Source organism: Pipra filicauda, unplaced genomic scaffold, assembly GCF_003945595.2.
Source record: "Pipra filicauda isolate LSUMZ 115617 unplaced genomic scaffold, ASM394559v2 scaffold123_size2130275_pilon, whole genome shotgun sequence".
NCBI lineage: Eukaryota > Metazoa > Chordata > Aves > Passeriformes > Pipridae > Pipra > Pipra filicauda.
This window is the reverse complement of record NW_024103696.1, coordinates 674424-690563: the sequence shown is the minus strand read 5'-3', so window position 1 is coordinate 690563 and position 16140 is coordinate 674424. Positions and strand designations below refer to the sequence as shown.

The window sequence follows — 16140 nt, the reverse complement described above, 5'->3', positions numbered from 1 at the left end:
CTTGGCTTCTAAATAATTTTTTTTCCAGTGTCTGGGTCAAAAAATTTTGTTGTCTTTGTTGTTCAAGTTGCACTGTTACCACTAAATGCAGCACAGCCTAGGTAGGATCCACAAATGTCTTTCTGGCAAGCAATCTCTTTCTGGTATATTTATTTCTTAATTGCCCTCTCTCTAAGGATGACAGGAAGCATGGGTAATACTTTCTGTTTAGAGTGAAATCCTGGCTTGACTGAAATCTCTGATACTCCTAGCTCACAACAACAGCAGCTAAAGAAAGGTCATAGAAAGCAGGTGTGACATTCTGGCGCAGCTGAAGTTTATACCAAAGCACACACTGACTTAGTGAAGCCAAAATTTCACTCTAAATAAAAAAACTTACCAACACTCCCCATGCTTAGCAGAAAAACCTTATTGTCCACGGCCTAAGTGTTTTACTTGCACTAACTTTCTAGTTCTCTTCCATTATTCTTCACAGTGGGATCCTAGAGTGGAGTTATATAGCAGTGATCTCCCACAAGAGACAGAGGAGAGAACGACCCTGTGCTAAGAAAGCAAATCTGATGTAACTGAAAATTCTTATTTTATCATGTCTGGTACAGGCAATGCTTGTGGAATATTCATTTAAGTCCTCTGGACATGGAATTTGATTCAGTTTATTGGTTTCAGTCCAATTTACTCTGTGAACAATTTACATCATTATAAAAATGTGTTGTAGTAGTGTAGGTCAATTTTGTAGTTAATTTTTATCCATAAAAAGAATATAAATATTTCTAAGTATATTAGACTACCTTATCTAAAGATGTCTAAAAGCCATGCTGGTCCTACAGTTTATTTAAGCTTGCTGAATTCCTACAGATTCTACAAAACCTTTAACCAAGCACGAATTCAGTTCAGAAACTTAGCTGTCAGGTTGAAGTTAGGAACACTGTCACTCTAAAATCAAGACAGACACTTGCAAAGAAAGTTAATTCCAAATCTGTATTTCCCAAGGGAAATTACATCCTTCATTGAGACACTCAGGTGCCTCACACGACTTGCGTTCAGATTTCGCTCTTGCTGTTTGCTTACATGTGTAGACAGGAACATAACTCACTTCCATGATTGGCCTAAACTGAGAATGCTTAAAGCTGGATTTAAACTTGTGATTAAATTACTTTTAGCTTATTAACTCGTGGTCTTTGCACCACAGGAACACAATCATTCAAGTAAATATGTGTAGTCCTTTGTCTTGCTGTAATTGCAGAAGTGTGCTTGGATGTAGACAGCTTCTTTCCCAGTGCACTGGGAACATTTCTCCAGCGTTTTGCTCTGTGGTACCACAGGCAGCCATGGGATACACTCAGACCTCCTACTGATTTATGTAGTAAAGCTCAGTACTAGGGAGGACTCAGAAGAAGGCTTGCCAGCTTCGTGATTTGGAACTAGGCTAGTCTAACTTGGCATTCAAACCTAGGTTCTGATGGCAAGAAACACTTCTGTGGGGATGTAAAGACAAATGTGTGCCTGGTGCAAGCTCTTGTTTTCAGTTATGTATTCTTCTGCTTACAGGCCTTCTGTGGATAGTTGTTTTTAATTTTTTTTTTTACTCCTGTCAACAGGCTTAGCTTATTCAGTTTCAACCTTCTTTTCCTAATTTTATTCTCTAGGAGTCAAATCCTCTGTTGAAGCAAATTTTAAAGTTCCCTAAATACCAATGAAGTATCTGTAACCTATGAACAGTTCCTTAAAGAAATAACCTCTATTCTAAATCCTGGGAATATGAACAATATTGCAGTAGGACAGACAACCTCAATGTTGCTGATGAATGTTTGAGCAACTCGATCCTCCATCAGTTTGTGAGGTGTTTTTTTAAACAATTTGACCTTGTAGTTTTAACACATGAACCAACTTCTTCCCAAATAGGTTTGAAAGCATGCTAATTATTCATGCTAAAAAAATTTTGGATAAACCAATTTTATTACGAAAAATTTTGTTTCTCTGTGAAAAGTATCTTCCCCCTGTAGAAGCCCAGAAGATAAGAGGCTAATATGTTTGTCTCAAGTACTGATAGCGGTGGAGCCAATCAAAGATTGTTGGTAATAACAACTGAGGGTTGTTGGTAATAATACACTGTTAGAAAGAACAAGATGTGGATGGAGAAGGGGACCATATGGAGGTAGGGCAGCACTTTTCTGGGACAAATGTCCTTGTTCTGGGTCCTGGAAATAAGCACAACACAGTACTGCACAGACACAGGAATGAGGTCAAGAAGCAGACCGCAGGGGAGGATCAAGCACACCCAAGATCCCTGAAGCCCTCCAACTCATTTCCAGAAAGGTCCAGAAGAACAAACTGAGTATGAAAACTAATATGCTTAGAAAGTGAGAAACTTCTCTCCAGGGTGGGGGAACTTATCTACAAAGAAGCACCTCCACAAAGCCTGGGTGCACATGCACCCCAGGACCCCAGACGCCCCATCAGCTGCATCAATGCTGGAGCCAAGACTGGTTATCTCTCTTTCTTCCTTTCTTTCTCTCTCCTTCCCCCTCTTTAATTAATTTCTCTCTCTCTTCCCTTTCATCCTACCCCTTTTATCCAAAACCCACTGCCACGTGCTTATACTAGGAGGTCAGGGTGGGAAATTTTTTTCACGCAAAAATACAGCTTCACTAAATAGTTGCAGGATACCACTTTCACCTATTGGAACATAGCTGGTTCCAGCATTAAGAATTGGTTCCAACACAATTAGTCAATGGCTAATTGGCGAGATTAAGTACTCAGTTAAAATAAGCAACAAGATATATCTGGATTACACTTAGCAGGAAAGGGAAGAAACCAAAGCAGTTCCTAGCAACTCCAGGCTTCATCAAAATGGCATGTTCATGCTAAATCACACGGCCTTCCTCCAAACTTAGATTTCTCCATTGTGTACAAACCAGATTTGACATGCCAAAAAAAAAAAACAATTTAGAGACTGATACAAATGTTACACTTGATACACTACATAGCTACATTTGTTTTAGGAACCTTCCATTTATTTAAGTAGTGGCCTTTCTAGGAGCTAGTATTGGATTTTGCATTCCTCGTAAACAGTAAAATTTATTTGAATCGCCATGCATAAACATACAGTCATGCAAACACAGTCTGATAGGTTCATCCTTTTGACTGTCATTTTCTATTAGTACTCAAATCGTCAGCTCCCAAAAATACATATAAACACAGGGTGACGTAGGATGTTGAGTTGCGATATGTAGAGGCCAGTAGGCTGGTTTAGAAAGCATGTGGCAGCCAGGGTTGTTTTTTTTCTTTTTTTTGTATGTACTTCTGTCTCACTATGAACTGCAGCCTTTTAGATGCTATTGAATTCATAGTTCTTTCACATCTGAGATCATAACTAGATAGCTCTAGGCAGACATCAAGCTTACATAAATCTGTAAAACTACTTACTTAAAAGTATAATAGTTAAATCCTGAGAATATTTACTCCTAGATGAGAGGCAAATAAAGTATGTGGATGCAGAGATACAGATTAACTATGGACTTTAATATGACTTTCCTGATTATTGTGCCTATTTATTCATCAATAAATATTAATAAAATACTTGTCATTTTATTATTTCATTTTTATGTTGTTTGACGGTATTGAAATTGAGCATGAAAATAGCATAATGGTAAATAGCTCTGCATGAACTCAGGGTTCTGGATGTGTTAATATAATTGTAGCTACTATGTTGATAAAACTGATGGTCATACGTATTAGTTAGTCTTGCACAGGCAAATTTCTAGAAGTTATTTTCTGAAAATTTGAAACTATTCATAACTAGATGTATAAGTGGGTTATTTATCATTGTAGTATTCCGTTTGTAAATAACATTTGGGCAAATTAGCTGGCTAGAAAGGACAGAGCAGTAGGAGACAGACAGAAAACAGGCACAGAATATTCAGCCTTCTGATCTGAAATAAAGTTGGCCATTAAGCCTGTAGGGCTTATACAACCTAGTCTTTTTATAGGATCTTAAATTTTGGTGATACCTTTCCTTTGCTCTTCACCTTCCTTTTCCTAATATTTGCATCATATAAATTTTAAATTAATATATTGCACTGATTTAAAGATGTTTTCAGACTGTGTGTAGGATTTTAACATATTCATACAGAAGTATTGGGCAAGCACCTGTACTTCCCAGCAAAACCTAAAACCTGGCTTTGATCTTTTCATTATGTGTAATGACTTTTAAAGACATATGGATACTTTAGTCTAACACAAGCCAGAAGTTGTGCTTTGACTTGTTTCGGAAAATCGCCTTTCAGCTTTTCTCTCCCCTAATCAGGTGTTTGACCACTTACTTTTTTTCTTGTACAGTAGGAAAGCCATCAAAAGGCACATATTTCTTGTGTTACAGTTAGGATGGATTCCATACGAAAGCAGGAAAAGAAAGAACAACAGTGGTAAATGTTATTTTTCAATTATTTAATTGTCTATGTCTTTGTGTGGTTCATGAAGCAATAGAACTTGTGGCAAGCTGTTTGTAATATGGCTCTCTCTATATATGAATTTATTCATCGGAAGACAAAGTAAAGCATGCCTTTTAATATATTAAGGACATACATATTTTGACACTATTAATCTTAGCATTGTTTCTCTAAGCCCGGACTGATGTTTTACCAAATTCTACAAATCCAGCTGTATTTCAGGTTTGAATAACTTAACTGAATTTTTGAACACTTAAAGAGTAGTATATGCAGAGAAATGTATTTTTCTGGAATGGTAAGGAATACTTTACAAAGCATATGATAACAGCTGTTGGCATGTTTGCAACTGGTAAATATAAGCAATATATCAAAAGGTTGATTTATTTACTTTGAAATTTATATATTTTGAATTAAAATGTCACTATTAAAAATATGAAACATATTAGGACCAGATGCAGCTAAACATTGTGAATGATACAATGCCACATTATTTTTTTTTTGAGATGGGGTTTATCAGTGACATTGGAATTGAAGATAAAGAACATAATTTTTTTTTTTTTGGTTGCCATACCATTACACTTATTAGCAATTGCTGATTTTAAGACATTTTGTAAAGTGCCAAAGAGTGGAGAAAATACTTGAGCCAAGACAACAAATACCACCAAAGTATAGTGATAAGTATTCTCTCTGCTTTTTTTTTTTTTTTTTTTGAGTAATTTTTGGCCCCTTTACTCAAAAACTGAGTGCTTCCTAAGTATGCAGAAAAAGAAGTTACAGTTCGGGTTTTTTCCTCTTTTCATCTCCTATAGAAGAAATGAAGTGACATCCAGTTTTTCTGTTGGCTTTGCTGCTTAGCAGTGCTTAGTACATGTGCACATGCTTATAAATAATTCCTTTTTGATGTAATTTTTGCCAAAGTGCCCTCATTTGAGTGACATTTTTGCTCCATTTACATCAATGTTAAAATTTCCATTAACTTCCCCAGGGCTGGGATTCCACCTGTTTTGTCTAAGTTCACTATAGTTCAGTCTCGTGTATTTAAAAGCATTTATATTTTAATTGCTTCAATGGAATGCAGTTGTCGTGACCGACAAATCTTGCAGAGGGCAGAAAGGATCATCTGGCGAGGAACAACACCACATAAGGGCTTATACAACAGAACAGAAATACTAAGCTCCACATTCAGTGGGAAATAGCGTGGTAAGGGGCGTTTCAAATTAATCTCCTTTTACAAAATTCTTTTCAAGTAGGATACTGCTGCTCTTAGAGAGTTTTTTCCAAGTTTACAGCTTCATTCCTGCACATGCATTGTCGTAAGCAACACAAGTTTAAAACGTGGATCTAATGAGATGGAGACAAATCTGTTAGCACTGCACAGACAGAGCGAATATGCTGCTTGGCTGGTTTGGATATTCTAATCGTGACGGAAGAGTGAAAATGAGTGTTAGCAATAAAGAAAAATTTTCTACAAAGTAAGTCAGTACCTTTGCCAGAGATTCTCTCACCTTTTCCCCCTGAATCCTGCCTGCAACTGCAGTCGTAGTAAAAGCTGTTCAGTGGAGCAGTTCCCCCTTGGTGCGGGAGATGGAACATTCTCTGCATGTCTGTGCTAAGTATGGCTTCAAACCTAAATTTCTCTTCTTCCTGTTTCTTGGTGTATTTGCCTTGGCTCTTGCCTGGATCCAGATCTAATCCTGTCTTCTATGTCTTTTAGCTAAACTCTGAGATAGCTGGAAAACCATGTTACCTCAAAGATAACATGGGATGTCATCCATTGTCTTCAGGTGCTTCAGCTCCCCGGATACAAAGAAAAGACGACAATCTATAGAAAATTTTTCTCTGGAGCGCATCAGTAACCAGGTGAACAAGCGTACAGGTGTTTGGAATTTTTAAGCTGTTTATGGTAACAAGAGATGTTTTGCCAGTTGTGGCTTTGCTTATTATTTTTTGGGGGGTCATGACAGGGGTTTTTAAAGAGTAAGGTTTTTCTTGTTCCCAAGTTTCACATGACTAGTCATTCAAACTGTATTTATTAACGTGAACAGTGTTGTCCATAAACATGTATGGTGGCAGTCCCTAGCGTTGACCTTCTCAACTAGTATAAATCACAGTAATTCCTTTGATTTGTGTGAACTAGAATAATCCTGTTTAGTTGAAGATCTGGCCCAGAGTACAGGAAGTGTATATGTTAGTCAGGGAAGGTTGTAGCAGTTTCTAATTCTTCTACTTACTACTTTCATGCAGATGTGGAGTGTTCTTTAAAGTTGACATGGTCCAAATAAGGTATTTAATTTTCTATTTGTAGTATCAATATCTTGGTAAGTGAAGCAACACCCTTGGTTTAGGAATTATGTTTCATTATTGCTTCATAGAAAAAGAAGACCTTATTTGGATCTGGACCTTCAAGCAATACTGAAATTTTGACAGACAGAAATATTTCTTTAAAGAATGAACTGATTGTATGTGCAACTGTTATGCAATTAAAATGTTTACCTAATTCAGAACTTACAGTGACTGAAATTAATGAGACCATTTATATTCATGTAACACAGATGAATCCAGGTAATTAGGACATGTAAATTAAGTAAAAAAAAATATTTTTTAGAATTTTGTAGCTTGAAAGAGCAATGAGAAATACAGTTCCTTTCAAAGCAAAAATGATTATGCCTTTCACTAGGGGTAGAGGTTTTACAAAAGGTCTTTCAACTGAGGATCTCACAACTCTGCTTGAAACAGAGAATTAGGGCTCAACACTGAAGCCTTTATCAAGTGAACAGTCTGAAGGGGAAGGAAAGTGCTCTGATGATTTTTCAGCTGTGGGATTGGGCTCTTGTCCCTCACTCTGTGAGGTAAGACAGCTTTACTTTCTATAATTTACAGAATGAGCAAGCAAGAAGTGTGACTTGCCTAAAGTTACACCACAAGTCTGTGGCAAAGCTGTGGAATAAAGCACCCCAGCAGATGTGTATGTAAGCTGCAATTTCATCTTTCTCTTGTGATTCTAAGTTGGGAAGAACAACAACTGTTTTGAAATTCAAACCAGAAAGATAATTATGTCTTTCCATGTGATTTGTTGGTTATCCTGGCTAGCTATCTCAATTGAAATGAGGAAACACTTTCCAAAATCTGGTGGGTGTGTGGGAGGGTTTGGGATATGGGGATTGGGAGTGGAAAAAAGTTTATCCTATGAATTTTCTGACCTGAAGACCATTTGGCTAAATTGATGTTAAGCTGATAAATTCTCATATGACCATCTTCAGTTTTTTTCCCCTGTCAGAACGATTCTACTAGAAAAAGCTAAAATATGTCTTGGATATGCATAAATGAGATATGTTTACTTAAAGCTCTACTCTCTGTCTTCTGTGTATCTATTTCTAGTCATTCCAGTCCTCTCCGTCCTTCTATCTGGTTTACATCTTTAAAATGCAATTCAGAAAACTGCCACAAGCACACTTGGAGAACCTGACAAAAGTGCAGTTTGGCACATTCAGATAAGAGCCAGTAGCAGCGCTCAGTCTCACTGTTTCATCACAGACAGAAAATATTACAAGTGTAAGAACACTCAGGTTTGTAAATTATAGATTTTAAAAGGCAAAGCAAATGTCAGTAATTCGCTGAGCATTGCAGCATCAGTGCCATAAACAGGTGTACTTCTTGGTTTCTTAAGTGGCTGATTTTTAAATTTATGATCAAGTATATAAAATTAATGACGTATGCTTACACTTAAAGGATAAAAGCTAGTTTCTTCCAGTGTGCTAATGTACATAATTGATTCTTTACAACTAGAAACCAGATACTCTTTCATTCATGCATTCATCCCATGGCAGTCTAATTTATGGAACTGTGGTGCACTGTTTTTTTGGGGGAGGTAGTAGGAAGAATTAAAAAAAACCATTTCTTACATTGTTACCTGTCTTGGGATATACACATATGATTATGTAGAATCTGTGTCTGGGTGGCTGTTTGTCCTTTCTTGCAGAGTATTCTTGCTCACTGAGTGGGAGGGTCACACTGTATGAGACTAATAAGGACAGAGCTGCATCCCCCTCTACCACTCTTTGGAGACTTACTCCAGCAACTCCTCAGCACTACAGCAGCTCTGTACAGGCATTTTCAGTGCTTCCGGGGGACAGAATAATATAAACATTAAAGGTAAGCAACTCATTATTTGTAGTCAATTCTCTAAACATATCACATGTGCACACATACACACATACTACACTATTCCTGGCTTGTTTTGTGGTGGTTTTGTTCGTGGGTTTTTGTTTTCCAAAATAACCATTTAAGTTTATCACTGCTAATATTAACTATGTTTTGTATAAACATGATGTACACTGTAAGTTTTTAATGCACTGCAATCAGCCTATGCTATAGTATGCTTCTCATGACTCTGTAAATACATTGTACATGTTAGTGGGTGACTATAGGTATATGCAAAGATATGCTAATAGAAACAGCCCTATTAAATTAGCAGTAATTTACAAAACTGATTAAACTGTTGCAAATTGCCACAATTCTGACTGTGCATGTATTTACATTTAAAAACCTACCTATTAGTGTGTGCCCTTGTAATTAGCTCGCGTACCGGGTGGCCTGCACGCAGTTAGTCGAACACGCCGGTGAGTGAGCTGCGGCAGCGAGTGCCCTCCGAGGAGGAGGCACCGCGCCGCGCAGCATCGGGGATGCCGAGGGGCGCGTCCCGCCGGGCTGGCACCAGCGCTGCCGACCCCGGCCCGCTCCCGCCCGCGGCGGCCCCTCACCTGCGGCCCCGTGCAGGTGCCGGCGCGGCCCCGCGGCAGCGCCCGGCGGCACCGGGTCTCCCCCGCCCGCCGGCGCCGCCGGCCCGAGCGAGATCCTGGCTCCGCTCCGCCCCGGGGCCGCATAGGAAGCGTCGGCGGGCGCTGCCCCTCGCTCGGCTCGCCCGGGCCGGCCGCTCCCGGCGCCGCAGGAGGGTCCGGGGAGACGGGGCGGGGGCGGCGGGGGGGCCCGACAGCGGGGCCGGGGGCGCGGAGCCGAGAGCTCAGAGAGCGAGCTCCGGCTGCGGGGCGGGGGCGCTGCTCGGGCTCCTCGCCCAGCCCCGCCGCCCAAGCTGTCCGCTTGCCTTTCCGCCTGGAGTGCTGGACCTTCCCTCCGGCAAACCCGGCTCGATCCGAGAGAAATGAAGCTGCCGGCACTGCCGAGTTAAAATCTGAGCTGCCGAGGGCTCGGGTCGCTCCACAGGCGCCCCGTGGGCTCCGGAGCGCCAGCTGAGCGAGGGAGCGGAGCCTCCGGAGCCCCCGGCGGGAGGGCACCAAGCCTGGAGGTGCGGCGGCAGCAAGGGGGTGGTGATGCTGGTTGTTAGAGCCCTTCAAAAAACGAGTCCTCTGAAGCGGCAGCTCTAGTGAATTCCCGATGCCTGCTTGCAAAGCAGGTGCAGGAAATTAAATGATAATGTTATTTGAACATATATTGGCTTCGCTGCTGGTGGGGAGGCTGGAAAAGTTAATGATGGTGTAGTTGCTGTCAGTGCATGTGACTGACAGAATAGCTCTGATGATGAATAAGGTGCCCTGTGAAAATAATTATAAAAATTGCATCTTAGTTATGTGTTTTACTTTTCTTACAGAAAATGATTAGATTAGAATTAGATTAGAATAATATTTGCCATTTTCTGTGTGTCATTAAATCTGCGTGTATCTATGCGTCACAGTTGACTTAGAAGAAAAGCTGAACAATAAAAGCTATGTTCTTGAAGCCAGACTGTACATTTGTGAGATTTTAAGTGGCAATTAAATATAGGCTGCTTGCATATTTTGCAAGGTAAAGAAACAGCATATTTTGGTTTCTGTTGTGCTTAAACTGAACCAACTGCATGTTGTTCTTTGTTCAATTTGAAGACTACTTCAGCAGTAGTAGTCTTCAAAGTCACTGGAAGTGTTGTGACACCAGTTTAGCTAATATATTGAAAATTGAAAAATAATTTGGGGAGAAATATAAAATTATTAATCACTAATTAAATGGAAAATCAGGGCCTTTACAACTAATATATCTGAGTTAGTTTTTCTAAGGTGTTACTTTGAAGTTCAATAAAGAACTAAAAAGGAGTATATTTGTCATTTATTTCTAAATTGACATAAGACTTTTTGTAGCTCCTTAAGCAGATAAATTATACACTTGAATGTTGCTAGCAACTTTCTCTTCACAGTTAAGAAATTTTTGTTTGCAGTTTTCTGATGGAGTAAGGCGAAAAGAATAAGATGAAACTGTTCTAAAAATGCTTATTTTCTGTTTCAGATTTGTAGCTGATTGTTCATATGTGTTCAGGGGGAGATGAACTACATTGGATCCTGCATAATTTGGCTTTGTATGGCAGTCTTCCTCCTCCTTCCTGTTTCTACTTCCGTGGCTGTGAGTGACCAGACAGGTACTTCCACTTTTCTTGCCCATCACAGACCAAAGGCATAAATCTCAGTACTGAAAAATTTCTAACAGATAGCAACAGCACATGGAAAATAAACAGTATGAGGAGATAAAATTATACAAGATAATGTAAATCTTTTTTTGTAGAATGTCCTAGGTTAGAAGCAGTTTCAAAATAGCCTTCCTGTGCTTGGAAGAATCGTGCTTGGAGGCAGTTGTAGATCCTAGGAGTTTTGTTTTGTCCTTTTTTTCTGTACCATACAAACCAAGATTATAAATCAAAGTTTGTGAAACTTTTGTGAACAAGTCACGTGGCTTTATTATAGCAGACTAGTTATCACACTGACCTAAACAATACTTCAAAGATCTGTATCTATCTGTATCTATCTTAGACAAAACCTTGTGCCTGGTGGGGAAAAGGAATATAGTGATATTTTCTAACTTAAAAGCTGTTACCCATATTCTGCAAATTTTCTCATACTTCTTTGTTTTCTTCTTTCTCCGTCCACATGTTATCTAGAATTTTCACTTAAACTCTACAGTAACTCTCCAGGGTGTGGTAAATTCTGTCTTAAAGGCACATCATGTGTGCTTCTCACATGAGGAATGTCAGTTTTCTGGAATTGCTCAGCCTCCACACATACCTCAACTTTCTATAAATTTCTTACATTTACTGGCAAGAAGAACAGGCTTATTGTTATTTAAATGAAGTACTTTTTTTTCAAAAAGTAACTTAACTTTTAGTAATGCTGTTTTTTCCAGAAATCTGATGAAAGATAATAGAAGCTATACATACACAAAAACTTTGAATTTCAATAGCACATTCGAAACTCAGGCCCAAGAAATTAAAAAAATCAGTGACTAGGATAATGATCCTTTTACTACTCCTGGAAACTATAAGTAGTAATATTGAATAAATAATAAGTGTAATGTGTGGGCTCTCAGGTAAGAGTAATGCATTGTGAAGAGTCTGAATTTAAGTCAAAGATTTCTTTCCCTTATATTTTTAGGGCAGCAAGGCTAAGTGCTCTACTGATGAATTATTCTTAACCCCTGTGAGAGAACAAACCTACATCGTAGCTGTAAAATCATTCTATTCAACTGTCTGAAAAAAGCAAAATAGGTTGTATTTTCTGTCACTGCTAGCTGGCTAGTTGCAGAAGGGAAGTTTTTAAAAGTGCTAAAATCATGTGAGTGCAGAAGGTTCCCTAACAACATAAATGAATAAATGGAAACTTGAAAAATGTTAAAACAAAATTCCAGGAAGAATTTTCTCTTTTCTTCTATATTCTTTTTTTCCCCATAAAGAAAATATGTCTTAGTAAATGTTGGACATATGTGACAGGTACATTAAACTGTTAATATACAGTGAATCTGAACTCTGCATTACATTCTGTTAGAAGTTAGTGCCTAGGCAGCCAGCAGTGAAGTTGCAGTTTTCCTTAACCTGATTGTCACAAATGGATCAAATATGGGTCCAATTGAACCACTAGGAAGAAGAAGAGAGATTGAACTTCTCCTGTGAATAGCTGATGGTGTGCAATTGAGAGATGCTTCTGCAGTTTGTGGAGATACAGGCAGATGGTGAGGAATAACAAGTAGATAGCTGCCAGCTTGAGCAGCTCTGGCAACAGCAGGGAATAGGCTCAGAGTGAAGCCTTAAGTTGATAATGGGAAAGAGACTCTTCTAGAGTCTGTAGGTATGGTTACTGTCCAAAAAAGAAATACAACTTGTAGACCAGTAAGCAGGAGTTGAGAAAGAACGAACCCCGTAATGGAGCAGCAGTAAAACGAATACAGATCTTTCTGCAAACCTTTTGTTAATCTGCCCTGCTCAGCTGACACGAATACTCTGTGTTGCAAAGTAGTCTTGCTACAGTTTGATAATTTATATGCAGATGAATCTGTTACAAATTGGAAATATGCTCACTTCAAGAAGAGAGGAATAGCTAACCTCTTTTTTTTTTTCCTCCTCCTATCTTGCATTAAGACACTCTAAGTCATTCTTTCTTTTGTCTTTGTTCTCTCCTATGCACCAATTCTGTTTGGATCAGCATCTGTCCCTCAGTATCTGCCTAGACAATCCTTCAACAACATATGCCTAGCATTTATTTCTCACTGTGCTAATATGAAAGCCTTTCCAGTAAAGCAAATTTAGAGACAATCTGGGATTATTGTATTTACATCCTGAAATTTATCACCTGATCTACTTGATTCTAAAGGAATGGCTTTGAAATTCATGAAAAAGTATGAATTAGAGTTAATTTAAGGGTGATGAGGGAAAGAAGTGTGTTAGGGAAAGGATTAACTTGTGTGTATATGTAGGGGAGAGCTTTCTGAGCTGGCATGCCAAATATACTTATTCTTTGGGTCAATATTGTAATAAATAACCACCAGTATTGAAAAAAAGGTCAGTGTGACAGAGTATGCTGGATCATCTTGGAGCAGTCCTCTTTAGGCTCTGAGTGTCCCAGTAACCGTTAGATTCACAGCAAGAATTTCTTTCAGTTCTTGCCTATCCAGAAGCTTTGCTATGCTGAATGTTCATCAGAAGGAAACACTCACTTCTCATGACAGAATATAGCAACTCTGAGGGAGAGGGTTCAGGAGTTTTCCACAATCCTGTTTTTGATCTGACTTCAAGAATATTTTGTTCATGTTGTCAACTTATTGGGAATATTTGGGTTTTGAGAGTGGATATGAGCTGTAGTGACACATGAAGTTCTAATTTAATCATTCCAGAATGCTCTATATTAAGAATATTAATACTCTGTCTCATTCCCAGATCATTGCTTCTTTTTCAACTTTGTTTTACAATTACTGTTTTTAAAGTCACTTGCTAACCCATGAAAAATGTAGTATAAGCAAAGTCCTGGGACTGTCAGGCATGGTGAATTTCCATTGCCTTTTGACATGGAATGTGTTGTGAAAAGTATAGGCTCTAGATTATAATTTTGGATAGGCACTTTAGCCCAAATACAGAGTGGTTTCAAGTATGGAAATCTGTTCAGCTTTTTTGGTTTTAATGTTTTCAGTATGGCTAGATACTTCTCAAAATCAAGATAATGACTCTACAGTACCTCTCATATATTCATATTTCTGATATTCCCATCCATCCTGACCTTGAATATTTCCAGGGATGGAGCATTTACCACCTCTCTGGGCAACCTATTCTAGTGTTTCACCACCCTTATCATGAAGTCTAGTCTAAGTCTAACCTCTTTTAGTTTAAAACTATTACCCTTTATCCTGTCACAACAGACCCTGATAGAAAGTCTGTCCCCATCTTTCTTACAAGCCCCCTTTAAGTACTGAAAGGCTGCAGTAAGGTCACCCTGGAGCCTTCTCTTCTCAAGGCTGAATGACCCCAACTCTCTTGGCTTGTCTTCACAGGAGAGGTGCTCCAGCCCTCTGATCATTTCTGTGGCCTTCCTTTGCATCTGCTCCAGCAGGTCCATGTCGCTCTGATGGTGGGGCCACAGAACTGAATGCAGTCCTCCAGGTGGGAGGGTCTCATGAGAGCTGAGGGGCAGAATCCTCTCCTTCAACCTGCTGGCCATGCTTCTTTTGATGCAGCCCAGAATACAATTGGCTTTCTTGACTATGAGCACACACTGTCAGTTCATCTTCAGCTTTTCATTCACAAGTATTCTCAAAGCCTCTCTGTCATGACTGCTCTCAATTGCTTCATCCCACAGCCTGTTTTGATACTGGGCATTGCCCTGACCCATTGTGCAGCACCTTGCACTTGACCTTGTTGAACCTCCTGAGATTCCCAAGGGCCCACTTGTTGAGCTTCTCCAAGTCCCTCTGGATGACATCCTGTCCTTCAGGTGTGTCAACTGCACCACTCAGCTTGGTGTAATCTGCAAACTTGATGAGCATGCACTGGATCCCACTATGTCATTGATGAAGACATTAAATAACACTAGTCCCAATACAGACCCCTGAGGGATACCATTTGTTACTGATGTCCATCTGGACATTGAGCAGCTGACCACTATCCTCTGAATGTGACTGTCCAACCAGTTCTTCATCCACCAAGCAGTCCACAAACCAAATCCCTATCTCTCCAACTTAGAGATGTTGTAGGGACTATGTCAAAGGCCCTGCAGAAGTCCAGATAACATCCATAGCTCTTCCCTTGTCCACAGATGTAGTCACTCTATTGTAGAAAGCCACTAGGTTGGTCATGAAGACTAGCCCTTGATGAAACCATGCTGGCTGTCTCAAATAATATGAAGTCCTGTTTTTCACTACTTACTCTTCCTTATGGGAAAATAGAGTTTCCCAGGGTCTAGTATGAGTATCCTAACCCTTGAACTCCATTAGTTGGGATTTCTTAATTCTGTCTGCCAAAGCTGTTTGTTACTTTCATAACCATATAAATAGTCACCAGACTTAAGTTGACTTCTTTACTTTATCATGTCTCCGTCATGCTTTTTCCTACCCTTGTCTTAATTAACACATATGTTGTAATGTAACATGATCTGGTTTACAGAGTAAAAAAGGAGTAAAAAAAAAAATTCACATCTCATTTCCTGGTGCCTCTATACTTGAGGCTACAGGTATGTAGGATTTCTGAATTCTTGACCTTATTTGAAAGCAGGTCAGCTGAGTCTGCTTAACTTTAGTACAAATACCTTTGGGGTGGACTCATTGGATGTTGTTGCTGATATTTGCATATGTGTTGCAAACTCTGAAGATGTTCCCTATGTCTATATATTTATGAAGTTTTATCCAGTAAGTGTGAGACAAAACTTGGCTAATATGTGTTTGAGTCGACATAGGATGATGGGATATTAGGGCTTTGCTGTTTGGCAACATTCATTAGGCTGGTCATGCTTACTGATGGAAACTTCAGTGCCCTTGCAACGTGCATTTCAGTGGTGTTAGATGGCAGCTGAAAACTTCAGCTGAACATAAAATTTAATTGTAAAGTAGCATGTAGGTACTTGCAAAGTGAATCTAGCCTTTACAGGTTACATTTGATCTGGAAAAGCCAAGAGTGCTTATTGGAAGTTACGGTTCATAATCAGGAAGTGCACACAAGAGATGTCTTTAAGAGAGACTGAAGCATGCTCCAGAGTTCCTCTGTCCTCGTTTGCTTGGAATGGAAAGCTGAGCGTGGTGCTTAGATGGAAGTTGCACTGTCCTTCAACAGGTGTCCTGATTATTCCAGGAATTAGGAATATGTCATTGCATGTTGCAGCAGATATTTTAGATGCAATGCCCTTTTTTTTTGTTTTTCATAATTCGATTAGAAAACAAACAAAAAATTCTTACTATTGTT

At 39.3% G+C, this 16140-nt stretch overlaps 1 protein-coding gene across 3 annotated transcripts in view; it reads left to right on the top strand.

The window, feature by feature from the left end:
• Window positions 1-7360: 7360 nt before the first annotated feature.
• Window positions 7361-16140, top strand: part of COL19A1 (collagen type XIX alpha 1 chain) — a 186942-nt gene continuing 178162 nt past the window's right edge. Inside the window, exons 1-3 of one of the 3 annotated variants that reach the window (XM_027713247.2) lie at window positions 7361-7417; window positions 8428-8600; window positions 10722-10851. In XM_027713247.2, coding sequence (XP_027569048.2) covers window positions 10758-10851 — 94 coding nt within the window. In that variant the 5' untranslated portion in view covers window positions 7361-7417; window positions 8428-8600; window positions 10722-10757. Of the gene's footprint in view, window positions 7418-8427; window positions 8601-9507; window positions 9751-10721; window positions 10852-16140 lie in introns of those variants that run through there. The other 2 variants (XM_039388955.1, XM_027713248.2) reach the window with 2 other exon arrangements.